The 24,286-nt window shown below is 36.7% G+C and overlaps 1 protein-coding gene across 4 annotated transcripts in view; it reads left to right on the plus strand.

Annotated features, from left to right (window-relative positions):
- The first annotated feature begins 182 nt into the window (after positions 1-182).
- The window catches only part of myof (myoferlin), a 30,298-nt gene continuing 6,194 nt past the window's right edge, over positions 183-24,286 (plus strand). Inside the window, exons 1-41 of one of the 4 annotated variants that reach the window (XM_027177577.2) lie at positions 183-400; positions 3,151-3,206; positions 3,411-3,502; positions 10,579-10,687; positions 10,820-10,913; positions 12,820-12,953; positions 13,114-13,242; positions 13,360-13,422; positions 13,597-13,647; positions 13,765-13,795; positions 13,889-14,004; positions 14,096-14,222; positions 14,778-14,881; positions 14,956-15,024; positions 15,120-15,163; positions 15,518-15,600; positions 15,749-15,784; positions 16,427-16,551; positions 16,746-16,859; positions 16,951-17,128; positions 18,132-18,256; positions 18,382-18,491; positions 18,620-18,812; positions 18,913-19,068; positions 19,481-19,612; positions 19,711-19,874; positions 19,954-20,068; positions 20,225-20,327; positions 20,457-20,596; positions 20,759-20,929; positions 21,061-21,160; positions 21,343-21,420; positions 21,686-21,867; positions 22,128-22,286; positions 22,377-22,478; positions 22,614-22,775; positions 22,872-23,037; positions 23,184-23,254; positions 23,343-23,399; positions 23,683-23,691; positions 23,797-23,895. In XM_027177577.2, the coding sequence (XP_027033378.1) occupies positions 313-400; positions 3,151-3,206; positions 3,411-3,502; positions 10,579-10,687; positions 10,820-10,913; positions 12,820-12,953; positions 13,114-13,242; positions 13,360-13,422; positions 13,597-13,647; positions 13,765-13,795; positions 13,889-14,004; positions 14,096-14,222; positions 14,778-14,881; positions 14,956-15,024; positions 15,120-15,163; positions 15,518-15,600; positions 15,749-15,784; positions 16,427-16,551; positions 16,746-16,859; positions 16,951-17,128; positions 18,132-18,256; positions 18,382-18,491; positions 18,620-18,812; positions 18,913-19,068; positions 19,481-19,612; positions 19,711-19,874; positions 19,954-20,068; positions 20,225-20,327; positions 20,457-20,596; positions 20,759-20,929; positions 21,061-21,160; positions 21,343-21,420; positions 21,686-21,867; positions 22,128-22,286; positions 22,377-22,478; positions 22,614-22,775; positions 22,872-23,037; positions 23,184-23,254; positions 23,343-23,399; positions 23,683-23,691; positions 23,797-23,895 (4,437 nt within the window). In that variant the 5' untranslated portion in view covers positions 183-312. The remainder of the gene's footprint in view (positions 401-3,150; positions 3,207-3,410; positions 3,503-10,578; positions 10,688-10,819; positions 10,914-12,819; positions 12,954-13,113; positions 13,243-13,359; positions 13,423-13,596; positions 13,648-13,764; positions 13,796-13,888; positions 14,005-14,095; positions 14,223-14,777; positions 14,882-14,955; positions 15,025-15,119; positions 15,164-15,517; positions 15,601-15,748; positions 15,785-16,426; positions 16,552-16,745; positions 16,860-16,950; positions 17,129-18,131; positions 18,257-18,381; positions 18,492-18,619; positions 18,813-18,912; positions 19,069-19,480; positions 19,613-19,710; positions 19,875-19,953; positions 20,069-20,224; positions 20,328-20,456; positions 20,597-20,758; positions 20,930-21,060; positions 21,161-21,342; positions 21,421-21,685; positions 21,868-22,127; positions 22,287-22,376; positions 22,479-22,613; positions 22,776-22,871; positions 23,038-23,183; positions 23,255-23,342; positions 23,400-23,682; positions 23,692-23,796; positions 23,896-24,286) is intronic. The other 3 variants (XM_027177579.2, XM_027177578.2, XM_027177580.2) reach the window with 3 other exon arrangements.

A 24,286-nucleotide genomic window follows, 5' to 3' on the forward strand; every position in this document is an offset into this window, starting at 1 on the left:
ACTGACAGGATGCTCATGAAACGTTTTGTTTAAAGTTTAAAACGTTTTTATTGAACAAGTTCAGCTCAAAGAATGAACACAGCCATTTCCTTTAAGCCCTTAGCATTTCCTGATTAGAGCAGGTAGGTATGGTGTTGAATTTGAGTATATCCACACCCTCCTCCTCGTCCTCCTCCCTGTGTCCAGCCCTAAAGCTCGTTTGCTTTAACTTCAGTGAGGAAAACAAGCTGAAGACTTGCAGATAAAACTCTCAGGCATGATAGCATAAAAAAAAAACACCTTAAAACACTTTTTGGATAGTTTTTTGACGTCATGTTGCGTGTTGTTGTGGAGTCTGCTTCGGGTCTTCCTAAAAAGAAGCTCGGCAGCCCAGACCCCATCGTGTCTGTGGTGTTTAAAGGTAAATACTGAGACACAACAGAGTGAAAACTTTTCCCTGGACAAAATCTGGGTCATGTGATTGTTGTTATTGTTATTGTTTATTTATTTTTTTAACAGACATGTTGAATATAAGAGTGCAGACATTTAAAGCAGCAGTGTTCAGTTAACTATGTCAGTGTTTATAATCTTTACAGTTACATTTACTTTACTGTATTTAACCAACTAAAGTGTTACATCTACAGGGTTAAGACTTTATCTGCTCAAAGAACATTGACATATGAGCATATTAGAGTTAACTGAACACAAGTGTTTATGTAAATTGAGACTACTAACTTTTAGTATTGAATTAAGTCTTTAAAACTGTTTAATAAAGACTTACAAGATTAAATGAACTTTTAGTATTGAATTAAGTCTTTAAAACTGTTTAATAAAGACTTACAAGATTAAATGAACTTATAGTATTTAATTGTCTTTAACTGCTTAACGAAGACTTACAAGATTGAACTTTTAGTATTGATTTAAGTCTCTAGGTGTTTAACAAAGATTTACAAGAATAAATTAACTTTTTGTATTGAATTAAGTCTTTAACTGATTAATAAAGACTTACAAGATTAAATGAACTTTTAGTATTGAATTAAGTCTGTGTTTAAAGAACACTTGAAACTTAATTGTACGCTTAAGTTCAAGAGTTGAATTAGCCTTTAGTATTGAAGTTTGTATCCTCTTTAATGCTGCAGAGTTCAACTGAAACGAGTCTTTAACTGCTTAGAGACCTCCAAAGTTTGGTTAACTTTTATTGCTGAATTAACTGCTTAAAATCACTGACTTTTAGTACTGAACAACCTCCTAAAGGATTATAGCTACAGTTACCTCCTTATCTGCTTAAAGAATTCAATCTTATTCATCTAAGCTCTTGAATACTAAAATTTCATTAAGTCAAGTATAGAATTAACTCTTTAACTTCTTTAAGAACACCTATGGGATTAAACATACTCTTAGTGACAAATAGGTTCTTGATGTGTTTAATGTATACTTGCAGGCTTATTACTGTAGTTCTTAGACTTTAATTCATTCTTTAAGTGTTTAATGAATACCTAAAGTGTTACATGAGCACTTATTGTTGAACCAGGTGTTTAAAGAACATCTACAGCAATAAATGAACACTTGATGTGATTCATAGACACCCACAGGATAAGGTCGTGAGTTCTTAATATCTACAGTGTTAAATGAACACTTACTGATTCTGCTGAAATAATTTGTGTTGTTTAATGCAAACCTACAGGACAGAATGAACTCTTAGGGCTTAAATCATTTTTAAAATGTTTCATAAACACTTACAGAGCTAAATTTAAAACTCATAATACTGAATCGCCCTGCTTGGTTAACACCTGAAGTGTTCGGTTAACTCTTACAGTGCTGATTAACATATGTGTTGAAATAACTCATAGTTTTCAGCAGTACATGATGATGTGAAAACACTGCAGTTGTTGTGTCAGCACTAGGGTTTAGTTGTGTTATGTTGCTGGGTAACAGCATGCTGTTCTCATACACACCTCACAGATTTAGCATTTAGCAGATTTAGCTTTAGACAGAACTAGTGACAGATCCAGATCTTACACACAGCTACAATTGCTTTGAAAGTCTTGTGAGTCAGAGTGTTGCTTATCTTGGGAATAGAGGAGCAGTAGTATGTGTCATTGTTATAGGATGTAGTGTTTCTAGTGTTAATACAGATTTGAGAATTACAAACATCTGATCAAAACATTGTAGAAAAATTAATCCTAATTACGAATGAATTTGCTGAAGTGTGTTTGTGCATGGTGCCCTGTGATGGACCGGCGTCCCATCCATGGTTTATTATTCCCACCTCAGAGCTAGTTTTTTTTTCAAGTATCCGGCTCTACCGCCACCAAGACCAGGATAAAGAGCTTCTTAAAGACCAAGAGATGAATGAATATAAAGAATGAACTTATAACTGCCACCAGACATCATTTTCAGTCTGTCCACCAGTGTTTCTTCTTTAATCTTCTTGTCCACCAGTGTTTCTTCTTTAATCTTCTTGTCCACCAGTGTTTCTTCTTTAATCTTCTTGTCCGCCAGTGTTTCTTCTTTTCCTCATGCCATGTCTTTGTATTGTTGGCTAGGTATCTTGCATTAAATGTCTTATTACACTCCACAGTGGTGCTTTGTGGCTCATAAGACAGTGTACGCTTTAAGAATTTGTAGATTTTCATCAGTAATTCTCTTTATTCCTAGCTTACTAGGAGCAATATATTCATAGTTCAAGAAAAGTTAGAACAAACATACAAAAGAGACAAATATTTTACACAAAGAAAAATCTTCAAAGTAAATAATGAGATCAAACCCTGCTCTCTGATTCTCCATTATCGATTTCCATCCTGCCCACAACATGGAACGTCAGTGTAGTAGTAAAAAGGGTTAAAAAGTGTGAGGAGTGTGCTGGGAATACAATGATTCAGAACTTTCTGGTCATATAATTATTACTTACTGTATATTATAAGAATAATGACATGGTACTGTTTTGGAACATTTTCTCCATCAAAGCTTCTTGTGGATGTTAAAGGCTCAATTATGAATAGTGTTTTTTAATTTTCTGTCTGTGAGTCAGAACTTTAAACCAAACTTTATCTTTCTTACACATTTCCCACTTGGTTTATTTAATAAATATTTAAACATAAAAGACCTGCATTGCATAAACATGATTAGGTATTTACACTTAACTCAACTTCATTGTTCTTTTATTTTCAGGTGAAACAAAGAAAACTCGGTCCATAAGCAATGAAATTAATCCTGTCTGGAAAGAGGTAGGGCTTCACTGTTGTATACTTCTTCAAAAAAAAATCAGGCTCTCAGCTCCAAACGTCGATAATGTATAATGCTATTAATAATATTTCAAACCTATAGACAGCTTGTGTATTAACCCCCCAAAAAAACAGTTCTTTGACTGTAGATGAAGAAACACAATAGAGACTGAACTGAAGATTTGTTCTTTTGTTTTATTCTTTCAGACCCTCGAATTTGACTTAAAGGGTTCCCCTCTTGATTCCTCCTCCTTCATTGATGTGATTGTAAAAGATTTTGAGACCATTGGAAAAGACAAGTAAGAACTTCTACATGTTTAGTTGTTTTCCACTGCAAATCTATTTGCTAATGTAAAAGCATATCCCTTTTAAAGACCTTATAATTTAGTGGCCATTTTATACACACACATACGGGGACTTTTAGATTTTTAATTTATGTCGTTAATGCATCTATTTATAAGAGAAAAATTGATTAAGTTGAAACAACAATCATAAACTTATCAACTATTACCACTGGTGTAGTCTACATGATACGCAGGTATACGCCGTATACCCACTAGGAAAGGCCAAGGATTTCCGTATACCCACTTAAAAAGCGTGAGGATACGTAACAATATCGTTTTGTGACAGAACTTTCATTCATAAATTCACCCCGTCTGTGTTGCGAACACACAGACTGTGGTTGCGATTGCGAATCACTAACATTTTTGGATTATTGGGGCTCCCGTGGCCTTTGACCTGTTCTGACGTAACCTACCAAGGAGGAAAATCAGTTGCTTGACGGTCTTTTTTGGCGCAAATTTGAAATTAACTAACTAATGTAAAAGAAGATATGAAACGAAAGCAGACTCAAACTACACTCTTTGTGTGTTTTCGGAAGCCTGCGCCTAAAGCTACAGCAGCTTCGGGTGACATTTCACCCACAGCCCGAGTACAAATGAATTTGGAAAGCTTTGTAAACTACCAGTTCATTCAGTTCATAATATTCTGCAATGAACAAATGTTTTTTGTTCACTCTTAAATGTACATTGAAAATTGACAGCTGATAAAACCTGTGCTCCAGGTCCCATATTCATATAACATTTAAGGCTAAATGTAGTTCTTAAAGGTTTAATTCACCCAAAAATTTAAATTGTGTTATTTCCTCACCCTCAATTTGTTCCAAAACTGTATGAGTTTCTTTCTTCTGTTTAACACAAAAGATGCTATTTTGAAAAATGTTGGTAATCAGACAGTTGGCAGCACCCACTGACTTTTATTGTCTATATTTTTTCCTACTGTGAAAGTCAATGGGTGCTGCCAACTGTCTGATTACATTTAGCCTTAAATGTTATATGAATATGGGACCTGGTACACAGGTTTTATCAGCTGACTGTCTTTTGTTGCTTATAATAAATGGGAATGTTGATAACACATAAGCAGTCTTTCATAATGCTCTAAATTACACGTATATGCATATTTTATGCAGTAGTGAGTGTGGTGGTGCCTATGGGGTGTCGCTCTAGGATGGGTGCATATGAGGCGGGTGGGGGGGGGGGGGGGGGTTCACAGTATACTCATTACAAAACCTAGACTACACCACTGACTATTACCAAAAAAAGTGCAGTGTCACCTGCTGTGTAAAAAATAATTAATATATTCATACCTATACTGATGTGTACATAGGCTATGTACAGTTAATCTATACCTAATGTACAGTTCATTTATACCTATAACTATACACTGGTTGACTTTTTATACAAGATTATACTGCACTATTATACAGGTTTTTATTATATTTCTTATTATATTATTTTTTTTTCTTATATTTAATTTTATTACATTTCTTTGCTCAGGGAAACCTGATTTCCTTCCTGGGTATATGACAATAAACGCTTTGAATGTTTGAATCTAGCTTAAAAATTCTTAGATTTCTAAAATTCTTTGTTTATTATATGCACAGAAGCAAATACCTTGTACATGTAAAAAAAAAAAAAACACATATTACTTGGCAATAAAGCTGATTCTGATTATCCTCATTTGAAATAGATAACGTTTTGTGTGTTTGGTCTGAATGTCAACAGTTTAAGTGGCGGACGGTCCTTGGTTTTTTCACAAAAACAAACTACATTTAATTTTTTCCGCTGTCGTGTTTTGCATACATTAAATGGCTAAAATCCGACCACTTCTCCATAAACACATAACTAACCTTAACATAACTAACTTATCCCCAAAAATCTGTACTTACACTAGCTTTACACCTTTACTAAAGTAAAAGTCTTATATCCTGTAGTACTACTTGTATTGTCCTCTACTTGATGTATCACATTGCTTGTATTTCCTTATGTGTAAGTCGCTTTGCTTAAAAGCTTATGCTGAATAAATGTAAATGTAAAAAGGTTTCTATCCTGTCATACTGACAGACACTGAGGTGACATTGTTTAATTTTATAATATTATTTGTTTTATATCTGTTTGCTATAATTATATTGAAATATCTTTAACTAGTAAAGTTGCTATGTTCAGTAAGTTTTGCTACATTGCATTTCGTTTTTTACTGGATTAGTTCAATTCGTATAAAAAAACTGCATTCTTTGTAGATTACTTTCTTGCATTAGCTGTAATATGTGATTACAAGAGATTACAAGATATTACTGTAAAGATTATTACAGTGAATATTACAAGAGTAGCTCGCATGATTGGAGGAAGACAGATTCAGGTGAAGTCTTTTATTTTGCATAATGCAAAAGGACAAGAAAACTAACTTACTGGATTTGTGTATGTGTGTGTGTGGGTGTGTGTGTGTTGGTGGGTGTGTGTTTATATAATGTGCTTAGACCAGCAGAATATTAGAACATCGAGGGATTATCTAGTTGTCTCAGATATGTCTCAAGACCACATTTAGTTGTTTAGTGTTAGTTGTCACACCCACAGAACCAGGTTGAGACTTGTTGTGTAATCCTGTTGGACCGGGAGGTGAGAAGAAAAACATTTGCTTATACTGGATTAGACAACCATTTTTTTTACTAAAGGAATTCAGAGGATTTAGGACTATGAGGATTCTAGAATATGAGGATTCAGAAATATAAGGATTAAGATATACTTTATAAGGCTTCAGGAATATAAGGATTCAAGAATATAAGAATTCTAAAATATGAGGATTTAGGAATTTGATGATTCAGAAATATGAGACTTCAGGAATATAGAGTTTGAGATAAATGAAACTTCAGGAATATGAGGATTCAGGAATATGATGATTCAGCTATATCAGGCTTTAGGAATTTCATAATTCAGGAATATTAGGATTTATACAGATGATGATTCAGAAAAATTATGATTCAGCAATATAAGGATTTCGGAAAATTATTATTCAGAAATATGAAGATTCAGGAACATGAGTAGTCAGAAATATGATAATTTAGGAATATAAGGATTCATGAATATGATGATTCAGGTACATTCTAATTTAGAAATATAAGGATTCAGTAATGTGATGATTCAGGAATATGATGGTTCAGGAATATAAGGGAGGATACAGGAATAAAAGTATTCATGAAAATGATAATTTAGGAATATGATGACTCAGGAATATGATGATTAAGCAAAATAAGGATTTAGGAATATAAGGAGTCAGGAATATGATGATTCAGGAATATAAGGATTTAGGAATAAGATGATTCAGGAGTATGATGATTAATAATATAATGGAGGATTCAGGAATATGATGATTCAGAAATATAAGGACTCAGGAAAATGATGATTCCAGGATATGATGATGAACATGCAAACTTCACACACAAAAGGCAGAGGCGGGAAAGGAACCCCCAGACCCCGGAGGTGTGAGGCAAACGTGCTAACCACTAAGCCACCATGCCTCCATTTTCAGAATTATAATTGTCATAATTTTTCACGTTCCGTGACAGCACCATGGGAAGGGAAATAAACTTTAGAGCTCTTCATTTTCATTTACATTGAAATAAAATATTCAGTGGTTAAAATATGAGATTTTTTTATTATACTTTCTTGAGTAAATCTCCATTTTCTTTATGTTTTTATATGTTTTAGTACCTCAGAGGAAAGAAATTTTTACTTGTACCTCCAGGAATGGGAAGTTTGAGTCCTGTCTCCAACCGGAGTACACACAATTTACAATTGTGCTTCAGGGGTTTCCTCTGGTTTCCTCTGGGTACTCCGGTTTCCTTCCCCTGTCCAACAATATGCCTTGTAGGTTATTTGGCATCTAATTTGTCTGTACTGTAACATTTCGAACCTTTTTCCCCCTGGGATAAGCACTCTGTGACATATAATCGACACAATAAATGGGCAGAGTCTTGATTTATAGAGATCAATTCTGTACATAAGGGCTTAATTTAATTTATTATTCATTCCTTGATGTCATTTTTAACTTGCTTAAAACTGCAGCTATGCAAAGCATATATACTTATAAGAGCTGTATATCATGAGTTCTTGTTTTTTTGTACAGTGTGTGTTAAAGATCTGGGACATTTTTTTGTTTGCTTTGTGCTCTGTTGAAATAAGATTAGTCACATACGGTGCAGTGTGTAGTCTCAGGGTGGAACAGAGTAATATAAAGCATATAGAGTGAGAGAGGAAGAGAAGAGAGTCTGCACTGTGCTGATTGTCCAACCAAATGGGAGAGTCAGAGAGAGAGAGAGGGGGGGGGGGGGTGTGTCAAAGCCACTGCCTTATACTAATAAACTAGTATGGTGTCTAGGTTCCCTGTGCAGTTTTTTGTGTAATAGTTCCTTTAATTCTGCTACTTTTTGGAGAACACTGTGCCTGTTTGTAACCCACTGCGAAGATCTTCCTACATTCTACATAATGCACTTCATTATAGTCAGCTGGGCAGTTAGCTGCAAACAGAAAGAGCTGTTAGAGTCATTAGTTAGTAACAGCTCCTCCTACATGTCCAAACATTTCAAACGTTCCTGCAGCTCTAACTGTTTCCATGCTGTACTGAACCACACTCAGCTGCAGGAATAAAACACAATAGGTCATGATGTTGGTGGAAATTAATCAGTGACTGGCTGGTGTAAAACCATGGAACCAAAAAATAACTGAAAGCTTACTTACTGTTATAAAGTTCTGACACTGTAGACTCCTTACATTCTTCCATATTTTATGCATCACTTGCAACCTGGAATCACAGAAGGCTTGAGATACGAGAGTGAGGGACACCATGGACAGGTTGCCAGATCATCACTGGCAAAAAAAGAAATCACTCTTACTCTCACACACACAATTTAGAGATGCCAGTCAGCCTACATTATATATCTTTAGAGTGAACTGGAGTACCCATGCGGACGGAAATGAAAATCAAGTGCGTAGCCCTGTAAGTGCGAGGCAGTCCTCCCAAACCCCTGTTAAATAAAAATCTTCTTATAAAAAGCTTTCCCATATTAACTGTTTCAATGCTTTTATATTTTCCTTTGTTTAATAACAAAATATTATTGAATTGTAGCTATAGTGATGATAAAGTAGTAAAATACAGCAAACTTATGAATTTAAAGCTGTAATTTGCTGTATAGATGGCATTGTTCGGGTGGGTGCTGCAATGAAACAACACTTTCTGAAAAAAAATCAGAATCAATACTGTGATGTGAATGTTACATTACTCTGTTAGAATAATCATGGCGAACGGGTTGGCAGAGCGAGCAGGAATTGCCTCAGGATCAGTGAGTGAATCATGAGCATGCGACCAGGAAATTGGAGTGGAGTGTTTGTGTTTGAAGGTGCAGTCAAGAATTTGCATACAGTACACTGACATAGAAAACTGCTAGCTGAGGGTTTCAGCAGTTAGGACTATACCAAACTATATGCTTGATTGTGGTGTATACCACGGTTTGTCTCCACTTGTCCTATTAGTGTGAAACGTCTCCATAAATCAGTACATAGGTGTTCTGATTGATTGTTTTTATCCTGCATTGAAATGTTGGATGCTTAAGTGTTGCGCAGACGATTATGGTTTAAGACCCAGTACTGACAAGCTGCCACTGTTGGGCCCTTGAACAAGGCTCTTAACCCTTCCTGCTAATGGTGGCTCTGTATCAGGGCTCACTCTGTGCTCTGACCCCAACCTCCAAAGTTGTGATAAACAAGGAAAGAAATTCACTGTGCTGTTATGTACTGTAGATATGACAAGCAAATTCTGTAAATGTTTTAATGTTGGAGTAATATCTTCCATGAAGACTCCACCCCAACAACTATTTTGATACTGAAAATGTCATTCCCTGGCTTTTACAATCACTAGATTTCACTATGGGAGATTTTAAAGTAATGCCTTACCTCAAAACACCATCTGAAGGGATTTCTTTGGAGAAAATACAGTATTCATTGCTTCAGTACAGTTTCTGAGACGTGTAAAATCTCTGCCACGGCCATTAAGGCTGTTCTGGTGGCTGGTGGTGACCCAACATCTTGTCTGAGTTTCCCTTTAAATTGTCACATGTATATTTTTTTACTATAATAACATTTGTATTCCAAACATGAATTTCAACTATTTTAAAAAAAATCCTACACATTTTATAAGTTACCAGTTTCTCATGCCAATCGTGGTTTATAAATATTAGCAAAACCAAGACTCACAATTAAATGTAACATGTGCTTAAGGCAGGCTATGATGTTAATATCCTCATCACATATGTTTAGAATAATTCAGTGTTTGTAGATGAAACACTCCCAGTATGCACATAACTGTCCACTGCAAACATTTTCTCGCTACGGCAAAAACTGGTCGAGCTTTGAAATGCAGGTGATGATGGGTTGGCGAAAGCCTGTATGTCCTCAGTGAGTTAGATGAATGTTTACATTGGGAGGAGGTTTCCTTTTTGTTGGTCACAAAGCACATAAAGGTTGTTTTTTTTAAATTATTTTTAAGTAAGCCAGGCTTGAGTTTAACTCACTCTTGTGAAAGTCATTCTTTACTGCAGTTCCTGAATTTTATGGCATGCAGGGAGTGAAAAATCTCAGTTTTTCTTGGCCTCTGTGTCCAGAGCTTTCAGCAGAACGCTAGGCATTTCCCTTCCACATCATTTTCACAATGTCTTGGCGAGGACATTGCCTCGTCATATTATGCAGTGCTGCCCCGAAATATAAGCGTCAAGTCAAATGGAAACCTTAAAAGTGTGACAGATTTGAGAAACAATAAATGTTCCTCTAATAAAAAATTCATCAATTAGTTGCAGAAGTAAAAATTCATTGTTCTCAGTAGCCACTTCTAAACCTGATACACGTTTGTGGCAAATAAATGAAATGAAGGTTTTCATTTGTCTCACCATATTGTTAAAGGTTTAATATATCATATTTAATGGCTTGATATATTCTTAGTTGACACAAGCATTGAAAAATCTGACCCTGACTGTGACCCTTTGTTTTAGGCTTATTGGCTCTACAAAAGTCTACTTAAAAGACCTTGCGAGTGGTCAAGCGAAGTCTCTTCCTTCGAAAAATGTAAATTTGGTCAATGACAGTGGGCAAAATATTGGAGTAAGTGTTCTGATTTATTCATTAGAAAAATGCTTTCTGCTTACAGTTTAAATGACTTGTGTTCATAAATGTTACATGAACAGACTTTCATAATGTTCTTAAAATCTTTATGTTTAATCCATCTAACTACAGGCAACGATCGATCTGGTAGTTGGTTATGAGCCACCAGCTAACTCTCCACCGAACCCAAATGATCAACAAGATGGCGGCGTGGCAGGAAACACAGGTATGTCTTACTGAATACTGAATAGTCCACAGATGGTGAACAGAAATGATCCCAAATTTTCTCATGAAGAATTTGTTCTATTGTTAGTTTTCGCACAGGAAACCTCACGATTCCTCGTGTGTACGCAAATGACCAACGCACAAAATCCATGAGTTTTTTTCCCCTCATTTCAACACTTATTTCACTACAAAGAATTACATATTCTCTTCTTGAACGATGCAGACAATACTTGGCGGAATATTTTTAACACAATTTAAGAAACGTTATAGCAAATTACTGACGTGCATCTGTTGAGATCAAGATCAAACAAATCTTCTCAAGCTTTACTTCTCTAATACTATCAAAGACAGTATTAACAATCACATTACAGTGAAGTGCTTTAAACCTGGATTAAGTAATAATCCAAAATCCTTCCCAGATATCAGCAACAAGGTTGTTATGAGTTACATTTCCAGTGTAATTTAATGTTAACGAATCCATCTTTTAATGAACAGTGATATATGATGCTAATGTTGTAGATAGACAGAAACTGGGATAAAGCAGTGTTTGTGTAGTGAAATCAAATAAATTAATTGAACACAAAACACACACAACACACAAAACTATAAGTAAATATCAGCAGGACACCGGATCACTTTTTTCCTAAGAATCCGTTCACTGGGTAAAACCAGATACCAAATTACTAACATAGTATTTATTAAGGTTTACATTTTATGTTCTTGTAATAGAAGTGCAGGTGCAAACATTTGCTCATGACCTTTAGAGACTCCAAGCCAGTTGTAGAAAAGTTTATTCTATTTTAAATTCTATTTATGTCCTCATTGATGGAGCAGATGTTACATTTTAGTATTTGCTCACCAGCTTTTAACTGTTTTTGTTTTTTTGTTTGTTTATATATTCTTTTTTTTTTGTATAACTGGCTCACATCCGGCTAAGATACCTTCAATTTTTCAATTTTTTCTACCTAATTCAATTTTATTTGTAAAGAGACATTTTCTCAGTGCTGAACATTTCAAATAACAATGATAGATAAAAATTTAAATATATATTACATTTAGGCAACCGTGATGAGGGAAAACTCTCTAAACCGATATGAGGAAGAAACCTTGAGAGGGACCAGACTCTTGTGGGTGACACCAGATAATGCAATCAGACATTTTTTTCCCCATTAATACTGCATACAGTCAGGCAATTTTGTAAACAGGAGCTGTTTTGTTTTTTTTGTTGTTTTTTTTTGTGAAAAAGTGTACAGGCATTAAACATACTCGTTGGTGAAACTAATTTTTTCTTATTGAATCTGATGGCTGTACCATCATTTCTGTACTTTGTTAAAGAACATTTGTTGTAAACTTTTTTGTGAACATGTAAATAGTTGGAAATAACAACAAACACGTAAGGGATTTTAATAAACAGTAAAATAATAGGCATAAGTGCAAGGGCACGCTACAAAATAAACATTATGAATACAAACATGAACAAGTTACTGCAGCGTAAACACACAGGCTGTAAACATAAGCTGTATGTATGCGAAACAGAAAACAGATCAATTGTAAATTGAGTCCGTGTGAGATGAATTTGGAGCCAAAGAGCCAGTGAGTGTAATAGTAGCGTCAGCCAGATCTCAATCTGCTGAATGAGATATATCTTTGTCAGCTGATATTTTGGACTTGACTCAGTGTCACGTTGGTTTCAGTAATGCATTGTGGGTTGATAAGGCATCGATTAAACGTTAAATCTCGACGTATAAAAAAAACAAACAAACAAAAAAAAAAACACCATATGATTAAAGATGTGTGCCAAAAATTTCATTTGTTTTTTGTTTTTTTTTTTTGAAGAGTAACTCTCCGTGAACACATACTACCTGTGTTTAACGTTAATTTGTGCATGTGTTTTTGCTCTTGAGCAGGTGGGGCAGATGGAGATACAGATGGAGATGCCACTGATACAGGGGGTTTACCATCTAACGCTCAGCCAGGCCAGAAACTTCAGCTTAGGGCCAAAAAACAACGGCCTTTATCCAATAAACCGCAAGACTTCCAGGTACAGTGGCTTCAACACTGTGCCTAAGAAAGCACTTGATTCTTAACTCAGTATCATTCAACTTTAGTATTGTTTCAGTTGAGTTTTTTCAAGGCTGAATTCAATAGGAACAATACAGGAGCCTCGTAAGTGATCTGATTTTTTTTGTTCCATGATCAAGATACGAGTCCGGGTCATAGAGGCTCGGCAGTTGCCTGGAAACAACATAAAGCCAGTTGTGAAAATACACGTTTGTGGAGAAACCCACAGAACTCGCATCAAAAGAGGAAATAACCCTTTCTTTGATGAGGTACGAACATAATAAGGATGGATGTTGCTAGGATACGCATAAACACTCGAGTAAACTCTGCTTTTATTCAAGTGGATAAAATGGAATAATGTTGTATTTTGTTTAAACTTGTTGCAGATGTTCTTCTACAATGTCCACATGCTGCCATCAGACCTTTTTGATCAACATGTCAGCATTCGGGTTAGTACAAGCGATACAGATAGAGATGTGCTGGCATGAAAATATCATAACATGTTTATTATTTTATATAACATGTATATATTCAAAAATTCTAGAAATAGGCTCAGAATGTAATTTATTGTCCAATCCATAAATTCTCTAAACTAGATTAAACATCTGTTTACTAATCTGCAGGTGTATAACTCTGCATCACTGAGATCTGACAGTCTTATGGGAGAATTTAAGGTACTCTCTCTCTCTCTCTCTCTCTCTCTCTCTCTCTCTCTCTCTCTCTCTCTCTCTCTCTCTCTCGTTTTTGTTGCACTACAGAGTTAATTGTTCTTATTCTCTTTAATGTCTCAGATTGATGTCGGTTACATTTACGATGAACCAGGTATGTCTCTTATGTAAATTCCCCTTGATTTACACATTGCTGCTTATGATCACAGGATTGAAACACTGGCATTGTGTGTGCTATTTCCTGTAGCTCACTGTGTCATGAGGAAATGGCTGCTTTTAAATGACCCTGATGATTCGAGCTCTGGAGCAAAAGGCTACTTGAAAGTCAGCATGTTTATTGTGGGGACTGGGGACGAGCCACCGGTACTTATTTTGTTTGGTTATGTCTGCTCAAATTAATATAAATAAATATATCAGAAGGTTAAATTGACAGTATTTGTGCTTAATTGGACAGGTGGAGAAGAGGGAGCAGGACGGTGATAATGATGATGTTGAGAGTAACCTTCTGCTGCCAGCTGGGGTGGCACTGAGATGGGTTACACTGCAGCTCAAGGTGTTTCGTGGTGAGGACATCCCCCAAAGTAAGTCAAAATCTTACAGCACACCATTGTAAAGCAATATTTCTGTTAGTTCATTGGTTAGTAACCTTCATTGTGCATATATTTACAGTACATACTTATCTGCACTTGTTCCTTTGCACTACTTGCACTTCTGGTGGATGCTAAATGGCATTATGTTGTTATGTAAATGTGCTATCCAATGACAATAAAGGTCTGTCTGTCTGTCTGTCTGTCTGTCTATCTATCTATCTATCTATCTATCTATCTATCTATCTATCTATCTATCTATCTGTCTGTCTGTCTGTCTGTCTGTCTGTCTGTCTGTCTGTCTGTCTGTCTGTCTGTCTGTCTGTTCTGTCTGTATCTGTCTGTCTGTCTGTCTTTTAATTTAACCTTTAAAAGGCTTCTATATAGAACAAATTATGGTTTCCAAATATGAAACCCCTGATGGAATCCTTCAAGTTATCTTGCTGCATATAAGAGGAACCACATTCATTCCCTCATATCAGACCTATCAGTGTTTCATAACATCTCTTCCACAGTTTACTGATAATCTTCAATCTTCTACACTTTCAGTGGATGACTCCATCTCTCAGTCATTGAAAGAGGCATTTGGAGGAGAAAGCAATAAAAAGAATTTAGTAGACCCATTCGTGGAGGCGTGGTTCGCTGGGAAGAAGGTACAGCATCAGAAATTGTACCCACAAAATGAGAAATCTTCGGGTGTAATTTTCTTTTTTGTTTTTCTCCATAGCTGTGCACAAACATAATTGAGAAGAATGCAAACCCTGAATGGAACCAGCTGCTTAATCTTCAGGTTAAGGTAATAATAACGCGTGGCATTGTGATATCTTGAAATGAAGGGTTATTCATTTCATATATTTTGCTCAATGTAAATAATTTTTCCCCCATTTATAGTTTCCGTCTATGTGTGAACGGATCAAACTGACCATATTCGACTGGTGAGTTTTTTCCTGCATGCTTGGCTTTGTGTCTGTGTGCCAAAGCTGTAAAGGAGACGAGAAAATTAAGCATGCTTGCGATGTTGCTTTGGGAGTCTGTCGTAAACTAAATACTCCAGGACTGGAGTGTAATGGGAGATTGTGAAAGCTGGGTGGATCCCGGCAGACTGTATGAGTCAGTGTGGTGCTTCCCCTCCTTCTCTCACAGTGCATTCCTCTGCTAAAGCCCACTGATGGAACTGTGGAAAATCTGAGGAGATCTAGTGCTAGGCTGCGACTGCCACGCATTTCAAGTCACATGACATGTAGCTTATTTTAACTGACTGCGTCTCTCAATTCCTACCCCCGCTCTAGGGATCGCCTCACAAGAAACGATGCAGTAGGCACTACGTTCTTGAACCTGGCCTCAATAGCGTCCTCTGGTGGTGAAGTTGAAGGTATGACATTTAGGTTGCATTTCAGTGTTACAGTAAAACCCGGCACACAGTGTATGAACTTAGTTGGAGTACTGTCCTGTAATGAATTGGGTTGGTCTGGGGTTTCCTTTTAAAATCTTTTTCCTATTTCTTTGTTCTGCTGTACTAGAGGAGGATCCAGGAAATGGGTTTCCAGGATATACAGGTTATATAGGTTCACCGCCGGTCAGCATATTTCCATAGCCCTTTGCATGCTGTTCATAACAGTTACACACACAGAGGAAAATATCTGTCAGTTATTCTTTCTTGTTGCTTGCTCGTTATATTTTATAACTATGTCAAATAGTGATCTATATAATATTATAAAGAAATGGTTGCAGTTAAATTACATATTACTTGCTTATTTATTAAGCAGGTTTCCTGCAGTGCATGGACTCACATATTTAAATCTTCTTATTTATGTTATGCTTCTTGTAAACATGGAATGTCCTTTATTTGCAGACACCTGTTCTACTGTACAATATTAATGAAGAAATTGTGAAAATACTATTACTTACAGTATATGACATTTAAGTATTTCTGTTTGATATTGTCCATCCAAACATGGCATTCTTATACTTTATACAACACCCCTGGATCAACTAACACATCTAACTTTTAAACACATTTGGAATGGCTTTGGCATTAACAATTTTCTTAAACTTTGTTATACATGCAGTACAGAGTGTTATTTGTCTAACATCTCAGTCCCAACACCTTTCTCTGGAATGCAATAACTCAGCTAACCCTTAATCAGCCATAGTTTGAAGAAAGCCATGGTTGAATAACAAAGCTGTCCTGATTACAGGAGAAACTGGAGAGACTGAGGTTGGATTTCTGCCTGCATTTGGCCCAAGCTACATTAACCTGTATGGCAGCCCAAGAGAGTTTACAGGCTTCATAGATCCTTATGAAGACCTTAATTTTGGAAAGGCAAGTATGACGAGTTAATATTGTTGTTAATCTTGACAGATTTTCAGTTTACAGTTACTATACTTCTCAAGTAACAACTTTAGATTTCTGGAAAGCTGCTAACTGACAATCTCCATAAATGTCATGTCAACAAAAACTAATTGAATTAAATTGAGATTTTTTCATTCAATAAAATTCTCAAATGTTTCTGAAAGGGTGAAGGGGCAGCCTACAGAGGACGGATACTTGTTGAGCTTTCCACTAAGCTTATAGGAAAGGCAGAGAAGGAAGTGGAGGTCATATCAAATGATGACATCTTGGTTGCTCAGGTAATTACATCAATTAAGCCTTTGTGATACTTTTTATTCATTTGCTTATTTATTATTATTTTATTATTTATTCATTTATTTATTTTTACAGAAATACCAGCGAAGGAGGAAGTACTGCCTGTGTGCTGTATTCCACAGTGCCACCATGATACAAGAGCCTGGAGAACCTATTCAGTTTGAAGTTAGCATTGGGAACTATGGCAACAAGCTGGACTCTACATGCAAGCCTTTTGCTTCAACCACACATTACAGCTGTCCCATGTTTGATGGTAAAGACAATAAATCAGATTATATGGCAGGATCAGGGTGGATTCCTGAAATGTACGGTGGAATAAAAATATTTAATAATATAATATTAGCAAATTTCAGGTCATCAGCATGCTTTTGAAGGCATTCTGTGGCATCAGAGTCATTTCAGTTTATACTGAGAGTATACAGTGAAATCAAAGTGGCATGGTGTATTCTGTGGAGTCCTCACAAATTTGCAGTATAGCGAGAGCATACTGTAGACTAGCTTGGTTTCATAGTGTATCGGGGGCATACTGGGGAATCAATCTGATTTCAGAGTAAACTAAGAGCATACTGGGGAATCACTATGGTTTCAGAGTATATTAAGAATATGGATTCAGCATTGTTTTGGGGTAACAATGGTCAGAGCATACTGTGGAATTAGTTTGGTTTCAGAGTATACCGTGGGCCTACTGTGGAATCAGGACTATTATTGAGTCTGTGGAGAGTATACTGTGGAAATGGCTTGCTTTTTAGAGTATACTATGAGTATACGGTGGAATCAGAGTTGTTTTGGAGTCTACTGAGAGTAAACTGTGGAAATAGTTAGCTTTTTTTGATATTCTGAATCAATTTAGTTTTCAGAGTATATTGAGAGTATACTGTGGAAACAGATGATTTGCTGTATGTTGAGAGCATGCAGGAGAATCAGGTCAGTTTCAGAGTATTTTGAGAGCGTACTCTGGAATCAGCATTGTTTTAGTTTATGCTGAGAGCATATTGTAGAATCATTTTGCTATTAGAGTATTTTGTGAGTATACTGTGGAATTAGGGAGGTTTTGGTGGTGTCAAAGAGAGAGCATACTGTATAATCTGTTAGTTTTAAAAGTATAATGTAAAATCAGTTTGGTTTCAGTTTGTGTTTAGATTATATTGTGGATCCAGGGTGTACAGTGTGTCTGTTGCTGAATCAGGGTGGATTTGGACTATACTGAGTATACTGTTGGCTCCAACTTAATGATTCTTTCCATTCTGGCTTTATAGGTAATCATTACTACTACTTGCCCTGGGCTAACACAAAGCCGGTTGTTGCCGTGATGTCTTCTTGGGAGGATATCAGTCATCGCTTAGACGCTGTTAACATCATTCTCCACATTGCAAACCATTTGGTAGGTATATTGTTGTCCAGTAACACACCTATAACTAATAATTCTTTTCACTATAAATTCACTTTATTTTCTTTGACATTATCTGGAATTGGAATTGTTCACCATAACCTACTCACCGATTTCAGCAAGATAATATCACCGAGCTGAAAACTGCAGTACTGGCTAAAGTCCCTGACACAAAACTGTTTGAAATTTTGACCAAGCTTTTAAGCCAACTTATGGAGGACATCAGCAGGTGAGGTTAATTTTATTTATTTTTCTTGCACATTTTCCAACATTACTCTTCAAAGATTAGGGTTTGTCTCATTAAACATGAAGTACGGTGTGATGGATATGAAGTGTGTCCTAAATCAATCCCCTTAGCAATAAACTGCCAGAACTTGAGGGCAAGGCTAACCTCACAGCCCTGGACATCCAGATCAAGAAGCTAAGAGACAGCACCTTGCAGAGCATCTTGACTGCAGCTGAGTACTGGTTACAGGAGAGTGGTGACATTACGGATAGTGTGGCCACCGTTGACGGCTGGCTGGACAAACTTAAACAACTGGCTGAGGAGGTGCTTACTTTTTGTTATGTTAGATCTTAGCTTCAGACAACTCACTCTACTGCGCTAATTTGTTCATATACATCTGATGAGTTTTATATGTTCTCTACAGCCCCAGAACAGCATGCCTGATGTGATTATTTGGATGTTGAGAGGAGAGAAACGGGTGGCTTACAGTCGCATTCCAGCCCATCAAGTCCTCTATTCAGTGTACAGCCAGCAGGCATGTGGCCAGTACTGTGGAAAAACTCAGACCATCTTTCTGAAGGTATTATTATACTATTAGAGCACTACTACTAAAATAATACAGTTGAGTATTTGTACTACTCCTGTACTCTATGTACTCAGGTAAATGAATTAGGGGACTAATAGAACCAGAATCAGGGTACAGCTCTGTCAGTTTTTTAGTTGCCTAGCTGCATAATCAGTATATTATGTGCACGAGTTCAGACACTGGTAAGGATTCACAGCAAAGGTGATTAAATTTCTGGCAATTTGACTACATACTTGCTATATAAATTTCACCACTGGCATTTACCAGCGCTAATTACATTTGTAGACAATGTTGGCTGATATTCGCCTGAGAGAAACAACCCTTAAAACCATTCCCTTGAATTAGGGAGCTGGTTGAGACGCACCTTCAGTATATCACTATGTCCTGTAATTGTCTTCTTCTGCAGTACCCAATGGATAAAAACAAAGGTTCCAAGATCCCTGCCCAAATACGGGTGAATATGTGGCTGGGATTAGTCGGAGTCGAGAAAAAGTTTAATGCTTATGCCGAGGGAACGTTCAATGTTTTCGCAGAACTGGTAAATCCATTTCTGTTTCTTTTAAATGTATACTTATACTCACATTCACTCTTCACTGAGGCTGCCTGAGAAGTGATAAGCATTTTTTTCTTTGACAGTATGAGAACCAGGCAAAAATTTTGGGCAAGTGGGGAACTTCGGGTCTGCTGAATCGCCCTAAGTTCTCTGACGTGACTGGCAAAGTGAAACTAAAGCAGGAGTATTTTATGCCCCCTCAAGGTTGGCAGTGGGAACGTGACTGGTTTGTGGATCCAGAGAAAGGGTACATAGTTTAGCTTGATATTTGGACTGATTATAAGGGTACAGTTTAGTGACTAATATCCTGTATAAATGTGCAATAGTTTGCTAACGGAGGCTGATGCAGGACACAGTGAGTTTGTGGACGAGGTTTTTGAGAATCAGACTCGTTATCCTGGAGGAGAGTGGGCAGCAGCATCAGAGCCGTATACAGATGTGGTATGAAGTTTGTCATTAATAGTTCATCTCAGTCAATAGTTATCATTTTAAAATCTGTTAAAATGTGCTATATGTTTTCAACAGATTGCTTTGACTTAGAAATAACTTTAAATGGTCTGACAAGGTTTTTTGAGAATTCTTACCACCTGCTTACAGAATGGAGAGAAATCTCGTCCACCGGAAGAGTTCGAGTGTCCACGTGGATGGGAGTGGATGGATGAGTGGACCTTTGATGATAAACGGGCAGTAGATGAAAGAGGTTAGACTCCTTACATATAAAGTTGCGCTACTGCTTAAAGAAAAGAAATTACGCTATACAGCTATCTGGTTTGTCTGTATTGAGATGGTGTTTTTAGACCATTTAATAAGTGTGAATATTTGGTTGAAGGTTGGGAATATGGACTCACAATTCCTCCTGATGATAAGCCTAGGTCATGGGTAGCGGCTGAGAAAATGTACCATATTCACCGCCGTAGAAGAAAAATCAGACGGCGCAAAAAGGTGGCTGGTGGTGCCTCAGCCACTGAGGTATGGTTTATCAGCTATCTAGAAAAAAAATGTAATCAGATGTTTAATCTAGCAATTATATATTAAATATATTATTATATTATATATTATATATTAAATTAAATGTGACATTTTGAGCTCAACTAATCAGTTTCCTTTCTGCATTGCACTTTTTCATACTAGAAAAAAGATTCAGGAAATACAGAAGGTTGGGAGTTTTCTTCTCTTATTGGATGGAAATTTCACCAAATGGAGCGCTCTTCTGATTCGTTCCGCAGACGCCGCTGGAGGAGGAAGATGGAACCTTCAGACAACGTTGGGGCGTCAGCCATCTTTAAATTAGAAGGAGCATTGGTGGGTAAATTTAATGAGGCTGTCCTGTACTAGTTCATATTTATTCAGTTCCTGAAATAAATAAATACCTATAATTAATTGATATTAAATATTCTATGACTTAGGGGGTTTGCATTTGATTCACTTTACAGGGAATTGATATAGAAGGAAAGGGGGATGAAAAGGGGTCAAAATCAGATGCCACTAACTTGTTTGGAGCCAACACACCCAATGTGTCATGTACTTTTGAGCGTAAGTATGATGTCATTACAAGGTTACTTTTCCTGAAAAAGACAAAAGATTAAAAATGTTATTCATTCCATTTAGTTTAAAACTGTACTCAGGTATGGTTTTATGTAGTGTAAACTGTAATAGATTGTCATCTACTCTGTGTATCTATTTCCATCATTTCTAATCATTGTGTGTCCTTGCAGAATTTTATGAATACCACCTACGAGTCTATGTGTACCAGGCCAGAAACCTGCTGGCCTTGGACAACGATAGTTTCTCCGGTTAGTAAACCACTTCCTTAATTCTCTTGGGGTTTTTCCTGTTGTTTTATTTTAAGTCTTTTTTTAATTAAGTCCTTAGCTCTGTGTAGTTATATGTAGCTCTGTCTTTGTTCTATGTAGCACCATGATCCTGGATAAACGTTGTCTCTTTCCATGTGCTGTGTCAGCTATATATGGTTGAATTGACAATAAAAGCTTCTTGGCTTGACTTGACTTGATCTTACTAATGGCCCTTGCTTTCTTTTTTTTACCGGTTTCTTTACAGATCCATATGTGCATGTGTCATTCTTACACATGAGCCAAACCACAGAAACAGTCAAGTCAACCTTGAACCCAACCTGGGATCAAACTCTTATCTTCAACAAAGTGAAAATCTACGGGGATCCACAAACCCTTGCTCGCAACCCGCCTCAAATTGTGTTGGAAATATTCGACAACGACCAAGTGGTTTGTACATATGTTCTACTATTTGAAAGTTCTAGGTTACCCAATATTCAACTATGAATAGATGCCAGTAGTTGCAGACTATATTTTAACTTTGTGTAGACATCCCAGGTAAGTTCATCCCAGGTAGAGTTCCAGGTTGAAGCATGACAAAATCTGGAAAGGTTCAAGGGGAGTGAATATACATTATAGGCAATATACTGTAATGTAACTTTAACATAATTTGGACATACTTCATTAAGATCATGCCTGTTTGTTCCAAGGGCAAGGACGAGCTCCTGGGCAGGAGTAGCTTCCTGCCATTAGTGAAACTCAACCCAGCCATGGATACATCTCCTAAGCTTCTCTGGTGTCCTGTCATGCACAAAGAAAAGCCTGCTGGACAAATACTGGTTTCTGCAGAACTCATTTTATTCAACAAGGTGCCAGTATCTAATTTCTACGTCAATGGTCATGTACTGACAGTAAATCTTTGTTGTAGTATTGTGTCATTTTCTGTGATTTTTCTTCAGGAAAGTGAGACTGAACTTCCTCTAGCTCCTCCAAAGAGAGGAGACCTACTCTACATGGTGCCTCAGGGGGTTCGTCCTGTAGTGCAGCTCACAATGATAGAGGTATTCTAAGAAATCTAAATCATTTTGAACATAGATATGTAGCAATAGTTATTAATTAAACATTAGGAAAGTTTATTTCTCTTCTCTAACTACTCGGAATCCTTTGTTTTGGATTATTGTATTTGGTTTTTATAGATTCTGGCATGGGGTTTGCGTAACATGAAGACCTACCAGTTGGCACCTGTTACCTCACCAAGCTTGGTGGTTGAGTGCGGAGGTGAGAGAATTCAGTCTGCAGTCATCAAGAACATGAAAAAGAGCCCCAACTTCCCTGGAAATGTTCTTCAGCTGAAAGTGGTAAGATGTTTATGAAGTTTTTTTGTTGTTGTTGTTTTTGAGGGCAAACACATTTGGATGTTTATGAACTAAGGCGTCTGTTATCTGATCCTGAAGCTCTTGCCCAAAGAGGAGATGTACACACCTCCACTTGTGTTGAAAGTTATTGATCATAGGCCATTTGGGAGGAAGCCTGTAGTAGGCCAGTGCACCATTGACTCACTGGAAGAATACAGATGTGACCCGTATAGCACCGTAGCTGAAGTGGCTATGTCATCTAAAGGTACCATCTTTTATATCCGAATCATCTAAAAGTCACATTGTTTCTATAGAATGTTGTTTGTAAAGTGAAACAGTGTGCTGTGTATTTTGGTGGGGGTTTTTTTGTGGTTCTTTCCTGTGAAGATTTCATGTATGTTTTTCCTGCAGTGGCTTTGATGGCAGCGGCTCCTCAAGACCTCCACATAAACATAGAAGAAAGGCCTCTACTCGAAACACAGGTAAATATTTGACATTCATTTTTATCTTATTACTTAACATGGATTGTGTCTATGAGTGTGTTTTCACTGACAGCATTGTGACTTTCAGTTCATGCATGGCATCTCAACAGCATTTGACAAAATGGGTCCATCTTTTCCACGCCGTGTATGTATGGAATAAATGATGTAAACAAGCTAGAAGATTGCTTTTTTTGGGGCTTGAGCTTCAGATGACAACTTTTAAATCCCCCATTAGAATCTAAAAAATTACTACATTTTTCTTCTTTCCAAATTTGTATTCTTTGATCATTTGGAAGTTGGGGAGCAATCACTAAATCCTCTCATTATAATAAGTCTGTATCCTGACTATAATTGCTATCATTATATTTTTGTCTTATTAAATGTTTAACATTATCTTCTTTTTCTGTTCTTGGGATCCAACCTGACAGCAAGAGAAGGTGATTTTTTTTTTTTTTTTTTTTACATATTAACTACTGTATTAGAAGAATATTCAGTATTGCATACATAGTGCACATTAAAGTTTTGTTCACATTATATTACAGGAGAAAGAAACAATTGATTGGTGGAGTAAGTTTTATGCTTCAATTGGAGAACATGAGAAATGTGGCCCGTACCTTCAGAAAGGATATGACACCCTGAAGGTGAACACTAAACTATTAGATACTGTAGATATTGTACCTTAAATATTTATCTTTTTCAAAGGCGTGCCTCAGATAAATATTGGCCAGATATTGGAATTCTCTTAAGTGGTGAGTGAAGGTGTTTCAGAGATATATCCCCACTTTACTTAAACTAATATCTGGTGGCACAGATTGGTGCCATGGTGGTGACTTGGGGGTTAACACATTTGCCTTGCACCTCTGGCATATCTAAATTGTTGCTGGATTTGCACCCTGTCCAGTGTGTCCCCTTCCTTGTACCCCAAGTCCCTGGTATAGACTTCAAGCTCCTTGTGACTTGTATAGGATAACCATAAATGGAAGAAATTTGGTCGATAGATTAAGCACCGACATATAAATTTAAAATATCGCT

This window comes from Tachysurus fulvidraco, chromosome 8, assembly GCF_022655615.1.
Source record: "Tachysurus fulvidraco isolate hzauxx_2018 chromosome 8, HZAU_PFXX_2.0, whole genome shotgun sequence".
Classification (NCBI taxonomy): Eukaryota; Metazoa; Chordata; class Actinopteri; order Siluriformes; family Bagridae; genus Tachysurus; species Tachysurus fulvidraco.